At 40.6% G+C, this 14,978-nt stretch overlaps 1 protein-coding gene across 1 annotated transcript; it reads left to right on the top strand.

Annotated features, from left to right (window-relative positions):
• Positions 1-339: 339 nt before the first annotated feature.
• LOC147493248 (putative clathrin assembly protein At4g40080) lies at positions 340-7,175 on the top strand (the record flags this gene model as incomplete). The annotated part of the gene is given in 2 exon segments (XM_086567793.1): positions 340-976; positions 6,916-7,175. Coding segments are annotated over 2 exon segments (897 nt in total), but the record flags the coding sequence as incomplete, so codon positions are not given.
• Positions 7,176-14,978: the final 7,803 nt, after the last annotated feature.

Genomic DNA, 14,978 nt, shown 5'->3' on the forward strand with positions numbered 1-14,978 from the left:
ATATCTTGTATTTATTATAGACTGCAATCTTTCGCATAGGGTAGTTCATACGTCTCTTATTAGTGTGACTGTGTGACTCGCTGCTTCTTTAGCCCATGAGAAGTGATCGTGTGAAATTATAAATATTTGACCAAACAATATGTGGAAATGCAGTCACTAGTGGAAGTGCACTACTTTCCAATTTAATTTCTCTCGTGTGTAATTAAAAATTTAAAACAACGGATCACCTTACTAGCTGTAACCTGAAAACAGCGCCGACCTTTCTCAAGAGAGTACGGAGTTCCATTTAAAAGTTTCCTTATTTCAATTTTTCTGTTTTTTTTAGTAACACATTAACGCGTTTTGTACAGAAAAACTCAGATTTTATTAACTTCCAATTCTATTCTTCCAACCTCTTATATATTGTCTCATTGTGGCAACTCTATCGCCTTCGATCTTCAGTTATCTCTGTTTGTTGTTGACAATGGGGAAACTACCAAAACTCAAGCTCAGAGCACGTTCAGTTTTCTAAAAGACAAAGCATCAATTCTTCTTCTCTCCAAACCAAACACATCTTCATCTCTCCATCTCGTGCTTTCTGAATCCACATCACCGGAACCAACAACACCACCAGAAGAAAAACTCCTCATCACTCTTCTCTCTTTCGGTAACAGTGCATGTAACACAGCACCAACATGTATAGAACCACTATTGGATCGTTTACGCAACACCCACAACTCATTCATTGCTTTCAAGTGTTTGATCACTCTACACTATATAATCACACATGGTTCTTATATACATCAGCATCAACTCTCTGTTGCTTATTTTTCGGCTGGTGATGGAGATTTTCTTAATCTTTCACGCTTTCTTGATTATTCTAGTTACGAATCGTAGTATTTGTCTTTCTGGGTAAAATGGTATGCCCATATTCTTGATTTAGTCTTATTCACCACAAGAGACATAGGGTATGAAAGGGTGGTATCTTCGTTTTCAAGTAAAGTGTTGTTGGGGGAGTTGGATGTACTCACTAAACTTGTTGAATAACAATCTAGAGCACGATAATTGGTGAATGTTGAAGGTGTTAAATTATGCTAGGAGATACATATAGTGGTTAGCTGGTTAGATTACAGAGATGTAGTGGAGAAGAAGAAGAAAGGATGTAGGCACAAGAAGAAAGTAGGGTTTAGAGTATATTTACTCTAACCTACAATTCATATATTTATACTGGGGTGATAGCAACTACTTAAATAAGATACGGTCTCACACTTAGGGCATCTCCAATGGAGAATGGAAAAATTCACCTCCACATAGGCGCCATTAGAATTATACACTTTATCTAACTCCCAAATACATAAAGTATATATTTACTACTTGTGGCTCTTCCAATGGTAAGTGGAGGCAAATGTGTAAAAATAAATAACAACGGACTTAAATTGTCAGACTATTCAAAATAATGAAAAATGACGGGCTTGGTCCGTCGCAAAGGCTTAAAACAAGTAATGGTCCACTTTCTCATACGACACTCAAAACAAGTTTTTAATGGTCCACTAGAATGGTTCTCATACGCTTTTTCTATCTCCTCTCAAACCATTTCTCTATCTTCCACGTGTCCATCCGTGTTTTTAGATAGTAAATTAGGTAAATAAATAAAAATAGAGGGGCAAATAACAAAATGGACTTCAGTAGCTAACAATCAGCGTTCTTTAAAGTATTTTAGATAATTCACTACGCGATGGACTTAAACCAGAAAAATAAAACTTGAAACGTCAGTTGAAGTGACGTCCGAGTTTTTAAGTTACTATAAGTGACGTCCGGGTGCTTTTATTAATTAATAGCTGGAGGGGGAATTTCCCACCCCATCTTTTGACTAATAATCTATTACCTACGATATACAACCTCTATTGGAAGGAGTTTTTTGGCAGTTGGAGTGTAAACTTTACACTTTATACTGTTTACACCCTCCATTGGAGATGCCCTTATAGAATGTGTGAGACTGACTCTACATACTTCAACACCCCCTTTCAAGCTGGAGCATAGATATCGCTCATGCCCAATTTGTTACCAACATAATTTAAAATTGGATGAATCACTGGTTTAGCACAATATAAAGCTAACTAATCTCGAGACGCCACATAAGGAGTACTTATCTCCTTTGTTTCAACCTTATGTTTGACATAATGACAATCTACCTCTATGTGTTTAGTTTGCTCATGAAATACTGGATTAGAAACGATATGAATGGTGCCTGATTATCACAATGAAGAGCGATCGATAGCTGTACCTAGAAACCTAACTCATGTAGCAGATTACGAATCCACATTAACTCACCAGTCCCTTGAGCCATAGCTCTATACTCAGCCTCTGCGCTAGACTTTGACACAACTGTTTGCTTTTTACTCTTCCATGTTACCAAATTTCCACAAAGGAAGGTACAATACCGATGGTGGATCGTCTATCCAAACTCCGATTCGCGATAATCGATCCGAATATCCAACAACATCAAAATTTCCATTAGAATGATATACCAATCCACGACCAGGAGAACCTTTCAAATACCGTACAATCCGAATAACTGCCTGGTAGTGAGGAATCCCTGGTGCATGCATATACTGGGATACTACACTGACTGCAAATGAGATATCTAGGCGAGTGATAGTAGCATAGATCAGCTTTTCCACCAGTCTACGGTATCCCTCAATATCAGCACACAACTCTCCAACATCTGAGTGGAGTTTGTTGTTCGAATCCATAGGAGTCTCTACTAGGAGAGCTCCTAAATTACCTGTCTCACTGAGTAGGTTTAATACATACTTTCTTTGTGAGAGATGAATTTCACCAGGGAACCTTGTAACTTCAATGCCTAGGAAATACTTCAGTTCTCTTAGATCTTTGGTCTGGAACTGTCTTGAGAGATTGACTTTAAGTCGATAAATACCCTATTTGTCAGACCCTGTGACAATGATATCATCAACATACACAACTAAGACAATAATCCCTTGTTGGGTCTTTCGGTAAAACATAGAATGATCATATTCACACCTAGTCATTCCATTAGCCATCAAAACCTGGCTAAACTTCGCAAACCAAGCTCTAGGAGACTGCTTGAGCCCATAAAGAAACTTCTCTAATCGACAAACTTTCCCCCCTTGAGCAACAAAACCAGGAGGTTGTACCATATAGATTTCCTCCAAGAGATCTCCATGTAAAAAGGCATTCTTCACATCTAACTGAAACAGAGGCCAGTGATGATGAACAACAAGAGAAATAACAATACGCATAGAGGCTAACTTTGCAACCGGAGAAAACGTTTCGGAGTAATAAATACCATAAGTATGGGTAAAGCCTTTTGCAACCAGGCGAGCCTTTAAACGAGAAATAGTACCATCCGGGTTATGCTTAATAGTGAAAACCCATTTACAAGCACCGCTTTCTTCCCAGAAGGAAGATTTGTAAGGACCCAAGCGTCATGAATACAAGGCACTCAACTCCTCGTCCATTGCTTGTTTCTAGCCAGGATGGGATAAAGCGTCCCTGTAGTCAGAAGGGGCAGAGATAGACAACAAGGACGTAGCAAAAGACTTGACAGATGGTGGTAAATGAGCAGTGGAAACATACTGAGAAATAGAATACTTGGCATACTTACTAGGAAGACGCATACTGGCAGGTGGACGTTCAATTTATGTAGGGCATTAGGAACATCGAGGTCAGACGGAATGGCAATAGGATCCACGCATTACAAAAGCGGAAGAGGTGCGGCGCGAGCAGATTGAACTTTCAGCCTTAAACTCGAATAATAACGTAGTAAGTATGCCAAGACTTTTGTAAAGGCCATCTGTTGGCGCCGCCGACCCTCCATCTACTAGAAGTCGAACATCAAGGGGGCGCACATGCGCTTCTGTAAGACCATCTGTTGGGCGCGCACGCCCTCCATATACTGGAAGTCGAACATCAAGGGGGCGCGCGTGCTTCTATAAGGCCATTGGTAGAGCGCGCACGCGCTCCGTCTTCATGAGGTCCAACATCAGTAGCAATAACCTGATTATTAGCTCCCTCATTAACACCAATAGTCGCAGGAAGATCATATTCAACAACACCAGATGGCAGAACATAATCCTCAAAAGGTTCATAGGACATCTTCCCTTCTGAAGAGTAAAACAGGACATCTTCAAAAAAAGTAATATTAGCACAGACAAATGATTTGCGCAGATGAGGACTATAACACTTGTACCCTTTCTGTGTATGTGAATACCCAAGGAAAGCACACTTAATAGCACGAGAGTCAAACTTATCACAACTCGGTTGAAGATTATGAACAAAGCAGACACAACCAAAAATACGAGGTGGAAGATGGAAAGAAGGTTGACCAGGAAAAAGAACAGAGTGTGGTGTTTTTCCGCCTAACACTGAAGAGGGCATACGATTAATCAAGTATGTGGCAGTAAAGACTGCCTCTGCCCAATAAAACTTTGGGAGATATGTTTGAAACATTAAGCATCGGACAACTTCAAGAATGGGTCTGTTCTTTCTCTCAACAACCCCATTTTGTTGAGGTGTATCCACACATGAGGTTTGATATGTAATGCCATGGTCATCTAAAAAATACTTCAATATTGCAGATGTATAGTCTTTGGCATTATTAGTTCGAAAAACATGCATGTGTGCAGAATACCGATTAGTAATCTCAGCATATAATTTTTTAAAAATAGAGAATACTTGAGAATGATTTTCCATAATACCCAACAAACACGAGAGAAATCATCTATAAATGTAATAAAATACTTGGCTCCAAAAAGGCCAGTGGTTCTACAAGGACCCCAGACATCTGAATAAACTAACTGAAATGGAGCACTAGAACACTTATTTAGCCTATTTTTGAAAGTAACACGACGATGTTTAGCTAACTCACAAACCTCACAACTTAAAGACTGAATACTAGAAGAAATACTGGGAACTAAACTTCACAAACTAACCAGAGGAAGATGACCAAGACGTCTATGCCACTAAATAGGAGAGACTGAGACTATGAGAGCCTGCTTCTGGTGAGAGTGCCCATAACCATCTTGAAAGTAATATATGCCCCCGTGCTCATACCCCCCACTAACTAGTGTCTTTGTCTGTAGATCCTGAAACACAATATGAGTGGAAGAAAACATGACATTACAGTGAAGAGATTGGATGAGACGATGAACAAACAATAGATTAAAGGGGAAATTTTGAATAAGCAAGATAGAGACAAGTGATATATTACGAGTTAATTGAATAGTACCCCTACTAAGAATACTAGCCTTAGCCCCATTTGCTAATGTGACATATGATGGTGTGTGAGTATACTCAAGATTAGAAAACAACTGGGGATTACCTGTCATATGATCAGAAGCTCCTGAGTCAATGACCAAAGAGTTGTTACCACTTGTATGAAGACATGTTTTACCTGAATCGGCTAGGGTTGCAGTGGGATAGTTGGATGAACTAACTGGAATAGCTTGGATCCGCTTCATCAGGGTTGCAAGGTCTTCTTGAACTTGTTGAAAATCGGTCACTTTCTGATCAACTACTGTGGCATTGTTGGCTTTGTGCAAAGGCGGGCATCCTGTTATATCCTAACAAAAATCAGAACTATGATTTGTGCGCCCACAATGCTTACAAAGATCAAAACCACCAATACCAAGACCACAACCACTCCCTTGGCTACGACCACCTCCACGTCCATGACCGGCTCTACCCCCTCTACCTCCATTACCACGACCAGAAGAGGGGTTGTTATTGCTACTTGGAGGGATCAATAAAGGCGCACTATCATTGTGCCTTGGAGGAGGTGCAGTAATATGAGAAAGACGAGAATATGCTTCAGACAGAGTAGGGAGGTTAGATTCAGCTTGAACTTGGGCTTTCACATTAGCAAACTCGGGACGTAGCCCATATAGGAATTTTGAGACTCGAAATTCCTCTCTTTGTTTCTTCAACTGATTTATGTCTGTAGTAAGTGGGTGATAAATATTCAGTTCTTCCCACTTGTTATGAAGAGAATTATAATATTCAGAGATAGACATATCACCTTGAGTGAGATCAAAGGTGTTCTCATACAACTGAAAGATGCGAGAAGTATTATGAGATTGAGAGTATGATTCTTGTAGATACTCCCAAATCTCCTTAGATGTTTTGAAAAACCGCACAGTATTACAAACATCCTTCTCCATAGTATTCCACAGAAAATTCTTAACTAAGGCGTCATCTTTCATCGAGGTTGTTTTGCCTTTATCATATGGGGGATCTGTCAGATGATTTTCCTTACCTTTTCCAGTAAGATAAACAGTAACTGCTTCTGCCCATTGAAGGTAATTGGCAACACCCTCCAATTTGACAGAGGTCATACCAACAGAGAAAACAAATGTATTACGAATTCATTGGATTTTGGAACATCAGTCATTATAAAAAGAAGAAAAACTCACTTGATGGAAAGGCAAAAAACTGCGAGATATGTACTCTGAGTGCGTGCGCGCTTTGAAGACTCTTGAACTGAGCGCGGGCGCACTTGTACGAAGAGATTGAGAGAGATGGCGATACCAGCCTTCCCCCTTTGAAAACGTGACGTACTCCTCTTTATCAGTACCGAGAGATTGTGGAAGCGAAACAATACTAAGACAACAACTAATACTAAAACTGGAATCTTGAAACTGCGGATCTCTCTCCTAGCATTCTCTAAACAGAGTCGGCTCCTAATACCATGTTAAATTATGCTAGGAGATACATATAATGGTTAGCTGGTTAGATTACAAAGATGTAGTAGAGAAGAAGAAGAAATGATGGAGGCACAAGAAGAAGGTAGGGTTTAGAGTATATTTACTCTAACCTACAATTCATATATTTATACTGGGGTGATAGACTTCACCAAAATAGCAACTACTTAAATAAGATATGGTCTCACACTTATAGAATGTGTGAGACCGACTCTACATACTTCAATAGAAGCTACTAACAAATTGGTTAACGAAGTGATGTTACTATTGGAAGAAGTTAAGTGTTATGCAGAGAAGGAAATTGTAAGAAAAGTTAATGAGTTGAAAGGTAGATCACTTAGCATTGCTGATTCAATTGAGTTAGTTTGCGTGCTGAAGATACTGGAAAGTTGTAACGAGAAGCTTTCGTTGTTGTTCTCGAACAAGGATGGATCAAGTTTAGTGAATGAAGAATAGTTATGAACAGAAAAGCAGATGATGACTCATGTATGATGAATTTGGTTAACATAAAAATGTAATTGTGATGTGGTAAAGTGTTTTTTCCTTGCCTGGATCTTTTCTATTGAATTGGAATCTCATTGTGCTTGCTCTGTTTACATACTACTGTCATTATGTCATTTTTTTTGTAATCACCATATTAATATATATTAAACTGGATTTACATGTAGTCTATCTTCCTCCAGGACATCGATGGGCTACCTTGTTTGCAAATCTATTGATCCACTTAATACATATAAAAATCAAAAGAGCAAACTGTTCTAAACCATGATACTCCATGATATACTTGACGCTTCATTTCCGAAAAACTTGCTGATGTTTTTAGCGTCGACTTCTAATTCAACAACTCTAGAGCTGAAGTTCCTGCTCCATGTGATTCCTTTGAGTGCCCCATGGCATTCCCGCCGCGCCATTTTAATTTTGTTTTGCTTGGTAAGTTTATCTATTGTATATTAAGAAAAAGGAAAGTTACAAAAGTGTATGAACTCCATGAGAGTTACTCACCAGCCACATGCTGGTCGGTAACACCTCATATCAAGTTCATGTTACAAATCTGAAATATAGCTCATTAGGATTCTCCCATTTATACAACCATGGGAGAATACCTACATACACACTTACTTCATCTTTATCTAAGCTAGATCCTCTTTTTGCAGCAATGTCTGCTGCAAAGTTAGCTTCTCTCCATGTATGAGAGAGCATACATCTTTGCAATTTGCTTTTACACCACCCCCATGTTTTACTAAGTGGCCATGGTATCTTGCCCGTACTAAAAGCTTCTATTGCAGCCGCTGAGTCAGATTCTAACCATAAGTTCAGCCAACCTTTCTCAATTGCTACTTCCTCATTCTCCAGAATTGCGTAACACTTAGCAGCATAGTTTGTCTTCACCCCTAAGCCCTTACAACTCACGAGCAGAAACTCACCATTATGATCTCGATACGTTGCACCCCACCTTGTTGGTCTAGGATTTCCCATGGAAGACCCGTCAACATTAACTTTGACTTGATCTATTTCAGGCAGTAACCACTTGCACTCCTTGATCTGTGGAGCTTTCCTTAGTTTTAGTTCAACACCCCAAGCCAATCTCACAAAGTGATCATGTGCAGTACCCTTTGACGTGTGTATAACACAGTTAACTTGTTGCTTCACATACTTTGTACAAAAAGTAAAGTTGTTACTTTCATCTTCAAAGTGTACCTTATTTCTGTGAAACCAAAGAGCCACCATGCCACCCACTACTGCTGCTTCCCACATATGCCTCACTAGCACGTTACTACCCTGAGCCATCCTTCAAGCTTGTGTCAGACTGGAGAAGCCATTTTTGAATCTGAACTTACTTGATATCTATTCCCACAGTTGCCTCGCAAATGGGCAATACCACAACAAGTGAATCAGATTTTCAACAACCTTCTTACAAAGTCCACATCTTGGTACCAACTGCACCCCTTTTCTCTGAAGTTTTTCTTGAGTTGCTACACAGTTTCTCATCAGTTTCCATGCATTCGCAGCTGTACTTGGGTGTATGTGAGCACTCCATAACACTTTATGCCAGCTGGCCTTACTCTCCTTGCTTATAATATCTTCGTATGCTGATGCCATAACACCTAATGCCAGCTGACCTTACTATCCCCCTTCCTTTAGATGATCCTGCAGCAATGAATATACCATTCTGTCATGGCATATGCATTTTTTCAACTTTCAACTTTACCATGAGTGTGTGTTAAAGAACTCATTTTAGGTGGTTTACTTTGAAGACCATAAATGAGTTCAAGTAACTGTGCCTAAATTTCAAAGTTGTATGAGCAATCACATTAAACGGCCATATGCAAAGTGTAACACATTTGTTCATGTGTGACATGTAATACTTGTGACAAAAAACTAACTTTTCTTCTTTTCTTATACAATTCGTTGTATTCATTTTTACATAAATCTAGTTCATTTTTACACATTTTGGTTTATATTATACTCATATCTAACAAATATCACCATTATTTTATTTATTTAGGTGTAAAAGTATAACATAATTTTGAAATAATGGTGTGAGGGAGTAATATTAACATCCAATGAATATCACACACGTGTTCAACATATGCAGAACTACCAACCGATCTTATATCCTCGTCTTCCGAGCTTGCTTCATAGTGACTCGACTCAGGCAAACAAACTATTCAACTCGCGCCCAGAGCGATGTCACTACCAACCGATCTCACGTACTCGTCCTACGAGCTCGCTTTGAAGTGACTCGAGTCGAGTAAACGATCTCACCCAGAAGCGACCTCCATAGCGCTCAATCTTCTTGTCCACAATGGCTCGTAACGTATGTCTTTATTATAGAAATTAAGATCGAGGCTTCAGGTATGCTTCACAATAAATGTCCTTAACTCGCCATCATGGCTTGCGAGTGACCTGAAGACCTAGATCTGACCTGATACAGGAGAGCAAGAGGCACGAACACTTTGCCTATATAGAGAGGATGAGGAACTACTTTTGACCTGATTCAAGTCTCTCCCTCCCCCCCTCCCCCCCAAGCAAAGAGAGAACTTGATACGTAGGCAGTTCGTCCACATGAACTCGGTCAACTCTAATCTACAAACCCTTTCTCCCTAGAAATAGCCTACGTTTGTAAGGTTAATCAATCATAACATTTACATTGGCGCCGTCTGTGGTCCGATCTCTTGAAAAAAAACCACATTCTTCAAATCAGTTTCCCTCAAGCCCACGAAGCGTGGAAAGCCTATAGGAGCAAGTCAAGAACCTGGTCAGCCAGCTTGGGACAATGAACGAGAGCATTACTTTCCTCCGGCAGGAGAACCTGACGCTAAAAAACCAGGTCGCAGCCCAGAGTTCGAATGGTATCACCGTTGAGGACGGTATCAACGAGATGAATCAACAGATCAACGAGCTGTCGAAGCGAATCGACCAGAGCACCATCAAGCGTGACGCTACACAGATCGTACAGAAGATGTTGAAGATGTATTGGGCTTCCCTTTTTACAACCGAGCTCGCTCCTTGTCAGACAGTCTACAACACGAACTAGGGGCTAGCTTCAAAAAATGCAAATGAGATCAACTCAAAATCAAGGACGCTCAATGTGAATCATATACTAGGGGCTTCACCAAAGAACAATCGCTCCGACACGAGCACCTCACTAATCCAAAGGTATCTACCACCATTAGCCTGTATTAACAACTACGTGCTAGTTTGCATTTTTGCAGGTAAACTAAAACACCATGCTGACGACATACAAAAGATATAATCAAATTCAACAGTCGTCATATTAACTATGGAATGGTCACTCAGTCTACTGAAATGCCACCCAACTCACAGATCGTTTACAAGAGTCTCGCCAACAAAGGACATATACTTTTAGGACTAGTTTAGGATCGAGCTATCATGGTATCAAACCAATAGACAACCTCGTCCAGGAGTAACTCATCATGTACTCGCCTCATGAGCTCACTCCAAAGTGACTCAAGCTGAGTGGACGACCTCGTCCAAGACCTACTCATCATGTACTCGCCTCACGAGCTCACTCCAAAGTGACTCCAGCCGGGTAAATAGTCTCGCCAACTGGGGACCTATACTTCTAGGACCAATTCAGGATTGAGCTATCATGGTATCATACCAATGGATGAACTCATCTAGGAGCAGCTAAATAGGTACTCGCCTCACGAGCTCACTCCAAAGCAAGGCCCAAAATATCGATATCGGTTAATATATCGGTGTACTAAAAAACCGAGATATATCGGTTTTTTTGGTGATCAGTCCAAACTATTTAAAATATCGGAAATATTGGACATATAATATCGGAAATATATTGGAAATATCGGATTTATATTTAAAAATGGTCAAAAAGTCAACCGATATATATCAATTATATCGGCGATATAAAGTTTCATATCGGAAATTCCAATATATCTCGGAAAAAAGGGGTTTAATATTCGGTGGATATATATCGGAAATATTGATATCGGTGTACCAATTTACCGAGATATATCGGCGAGATATCGGATATCTCGGCGATATTTTGGGCCATGCTCCAAAGTGACTCTAGCCGGGTAAATAGTCTCGCCAATTGGGGACCTATACTTCTAGGACCAGTTTAAGATTGAGCTATCATGGTATCATACCAATGGACAACCTCGTCTAGGAGCAACTAAACATGTACTTGCCTCACGAGCTCACTCCAAAGTAACTCAAGCTGGGTGGACGACCTCGTCCAGGATCAACTCCACATGAACTTGCCTCACGAGCTTACTCCAAAATGACTCAAGCCGAGTGGATGACCTCATCCAAGATCAACTGCACACGTACTAACCTCACGAGCTCACTCTAAAGTGACTCAAGCCTGGTAGATGACCTCGTCTAGGAGAAACTCAATGTTGGAACGGCCACTCAGTCTACTGAAGCTCCACCTAACCTACAGATCGGTCACTCATATGCAGGACGATCTAAAGCTAGGAGCAACTCAACATGTACTCGCCCTACGAGCTCACTCCAAAGTGACTCAAGTCGAGTAGATGACCTCATCCAGGAGTGACTCAACAGTCGAATGACCACTCAGTTTACTAAAGTGCCGAAACATGAACTACGTCTGACTTGATTCTGGCTCCCCCATGTGCTTCCCACATGTGGAACTACTCTCTCATTAGGTCGCCCCTTTGAACAGGATAACCTAATGAGAAGGGGATGTGTGAGGGACTAATATACACAACCAATGTATATTATACTCGTGTTCAGCATAACTTATCAGAGAACACTTCTCCCGACGACCTCATTACAAACTCATAGCGAACTAACAGTCTCTCCATGAGATCACCGAGCAGGTCGCCTGAATACTCATTCATGAACTGCCATAACGAACTACCATCACAATGCGCCATCGTAACAGTCAGTAACAGACGAGCCAGCTGTCTCCATCAAGTCCAAAACTTCAGCCACGCTCATCAATGCTCCATAAAGTCTTACATCAATACGACCTAACCTGACCGAAGAGAAGACAAAGGATCACCAAGAAGATTATAAAAGCAGACTCCATTCTCTTTCTAAAGGGGCTGGAAAAACTCCATCCATGGAGGCTGGATCCATTCCATCCGCTCACCCCAAATCGACTCCATCCGCTGGGGCTGGATCGACTCCCTCCGAGAGATCACCAGATCTACTCCATTTTCCCCTAGGCTCTCCAGAAGAGACCTCTCTATCTACTACACCAGATCTAATCACACCAAATCATGAACTATGTTTGACTTGATTCAGGTTCTTTAGGGAGAACCTGATTCGTAGGCAGTTCGTCCGGAATGAACTCAGTCATATCCACAATCTTCCCCCAAATCTATACATCTGTAAGGCTAGACCAAACTTAACCTTTACATCTTCACATGTGCTAAACACGTATAATCGTTCTCTCTCAGCAGATCACTCCTCAGCACAAAATGACCTACTAAGATGGGGCTATGTGATGGAGTAATATTCACATCCAATGAATATCACACACGTGTTTAGCATATGTAGAACTACCAACCGACCTCGTATCCTCGTCCTCCGAGCTCACTTCATAGTGACTCGACTCAGGCAAGCAAACTATTCAACTCGCTCCCAGAGCGATGTCACTACCAACCGATCTCACGTACTCATCCTGCGAGCTCGATTCGAAGTGACTTAAGTCGAGTAAATGATCTCACCCAGAAGCGACCTCCATAGCGCTCAATCCTCTCGTCCACAATGGCTCGTAACGTATGTCTTTATTATAGCCATTAAGACTGAGACTTCAGGCACGTTTCATAATAAATGTCCTTAACTCGCCATCATGGCTCGCGAGTGACCTAAAGACCTGGATCTGACCTAATACAGGAGAGCAAGAGGCATGGGTACCTTGCCTATATAAAGAGGATGATGAACTATGTCTGACCTGATTCAAGTCTCTCAAAGAGAGAGAGAACTTGATACATAGGCAGTTCGTCCACACGAACTCGGTCAATTCCAATCTACAAACCCTTTCTCCCCAGAAACAAGCCTACGTTTGTAAGGTTAACCAATCATAACCTTTACAAATGGTAGTACAAAACTTATTAAGATATTAGAGTAAACCATAGTTACAAGCGGAGATCCTAGATAACTTTGAGGAGGTGGTGTAATGGTTTTCACATAGCTTGGAGCTAAGTTTCCGGGATTGATTGAAGAGTTGAAAGGGGAAGATTGAAGAGGAGAAAAATGGTTCATGTAGATTGAATTTGGTCCAGTGCAAGACTTATTGTTATAGAAATAAACCGATAAATATGAATTTATTCCAAATATATAGTAGGGACTAGGGAATACCCATCTAGTAGGGACTAGGGAATACCCATCCGAACACCAAGACTAAAGCTAGTAGGAAGTGTGAGTACCCTACATCATATTTTTGGTCTAGAACGTACTCGGACCATGGACCAGGAGTGAGACCAGTGGTGGATTAGTCCGGTGGTTGTCAAATAAACACTTTTGGATCATCCGGTCCTCTAATCCGTCAGAGATCATAATAGGTCCAGGGCCCATCCGGGTGGCCCAAGTTCATGGATCCAATCCGTCCGGATGATTCTGATCTAGTAACCCGATCCGCAGAGGCGAGAAATCATAGTGCAATCCGATAAGATCTTGCACAAGGATAGAATGAAATCTCGGGGAATAATCCTATTTTAGATAAGAGCATACTAGGATTCATAAAGGAAGGCAATCACATTTTTAGGAGACTTGATCCCGGATTCCTCACTGGGTACGTAGGCAACCAGAACGTTGGTGCAGTCTCTCTTCTTCAAAAAACCTAATCCCAATCTCTTTCGTGCTTTCGAAAGCACGACTACATCGGGAGTGTTGGGTTAACTTTTTGTCCTGACATTCTTTGGCGCCGTCTGTGGGGATCGGGACCAAGAGGTTCTTGTTCTCTACCAGGCCAATTTGGTTCAAACTTCCAATATGGCAGATTGGATGTTCAAAATCATACCAAAGAAAATCCAGTATAAAGTTCAATTACAATCACGAGAGTGTGATGCGCGACAATGCTTACAAAATTAAAACAAAAGCAGCAGCGTCAGAAGTTTTATAAAACTGATGGGGAAAGTTCCTGTTGTCGTCTAAGGAAACATTGGCATGCAGAGAAGATCTAATGCTCAACCAACAAATTATGGAGTTAGTTCAAAACTTCAGACGCTTCTATAATATGGTGTTATGGGAAAGCTACAACCAGATCTAATCAAATCTTGGATATGATCTTCAAGCATGATGATTACAATCTTACCTCCAGACATTCAGATAAGTATTCTACTTTTATTTGTTAAGTGTTTTCTCACAATTTACTACAATATAAATCTTAGATTATATTATTAAGCCACTGCTTTCACATACCCATTACATAATAAGTCTTATTCGATCATTGACATTCATGCCATTCACTTATTTTCCTTCTTCATGCCTGCCATAAACTAAAATAAAAAAAAACAAAAAAAACAAAACGTGTAGTCCATAAGTTGCCCACTACACCATGCGGTTCTAAGTGTTATCCGTAAGTTTTCTAACGTGTCAAAGCCTACTTGGGGGAATATTTTTGATGAAATATAGTTCATATGATCTCTTATTATTTGCTGACAGATTCCTTGATGTCTCTACTAGCTGGTAAAAATTTCTTCCAACGCGCAACAATTTCTATTCTTACACTTATTAAACCCAGGTGGCGAAGGCTATCCTGCACTTCAGTTTCGACTTGCGTGGTGTAGCGGGCCTATGCAT

Source organism: Coptis chinensis, chromosome 6 (genome assembly GCF_015680905.1).
Source record: "Coptis chinensis isolate HL-2020 chromosome 6, ASM1568090v1, whole genome shotgun sequence".
Classification (NCBI taxonomy): domain Eukaryota; kingdom Viridiplantae; phylum Streptophyta; class Magnoliopsida; order Ranunculales; family Ranunculaceae; genus Coptis; species Coptis chinensis.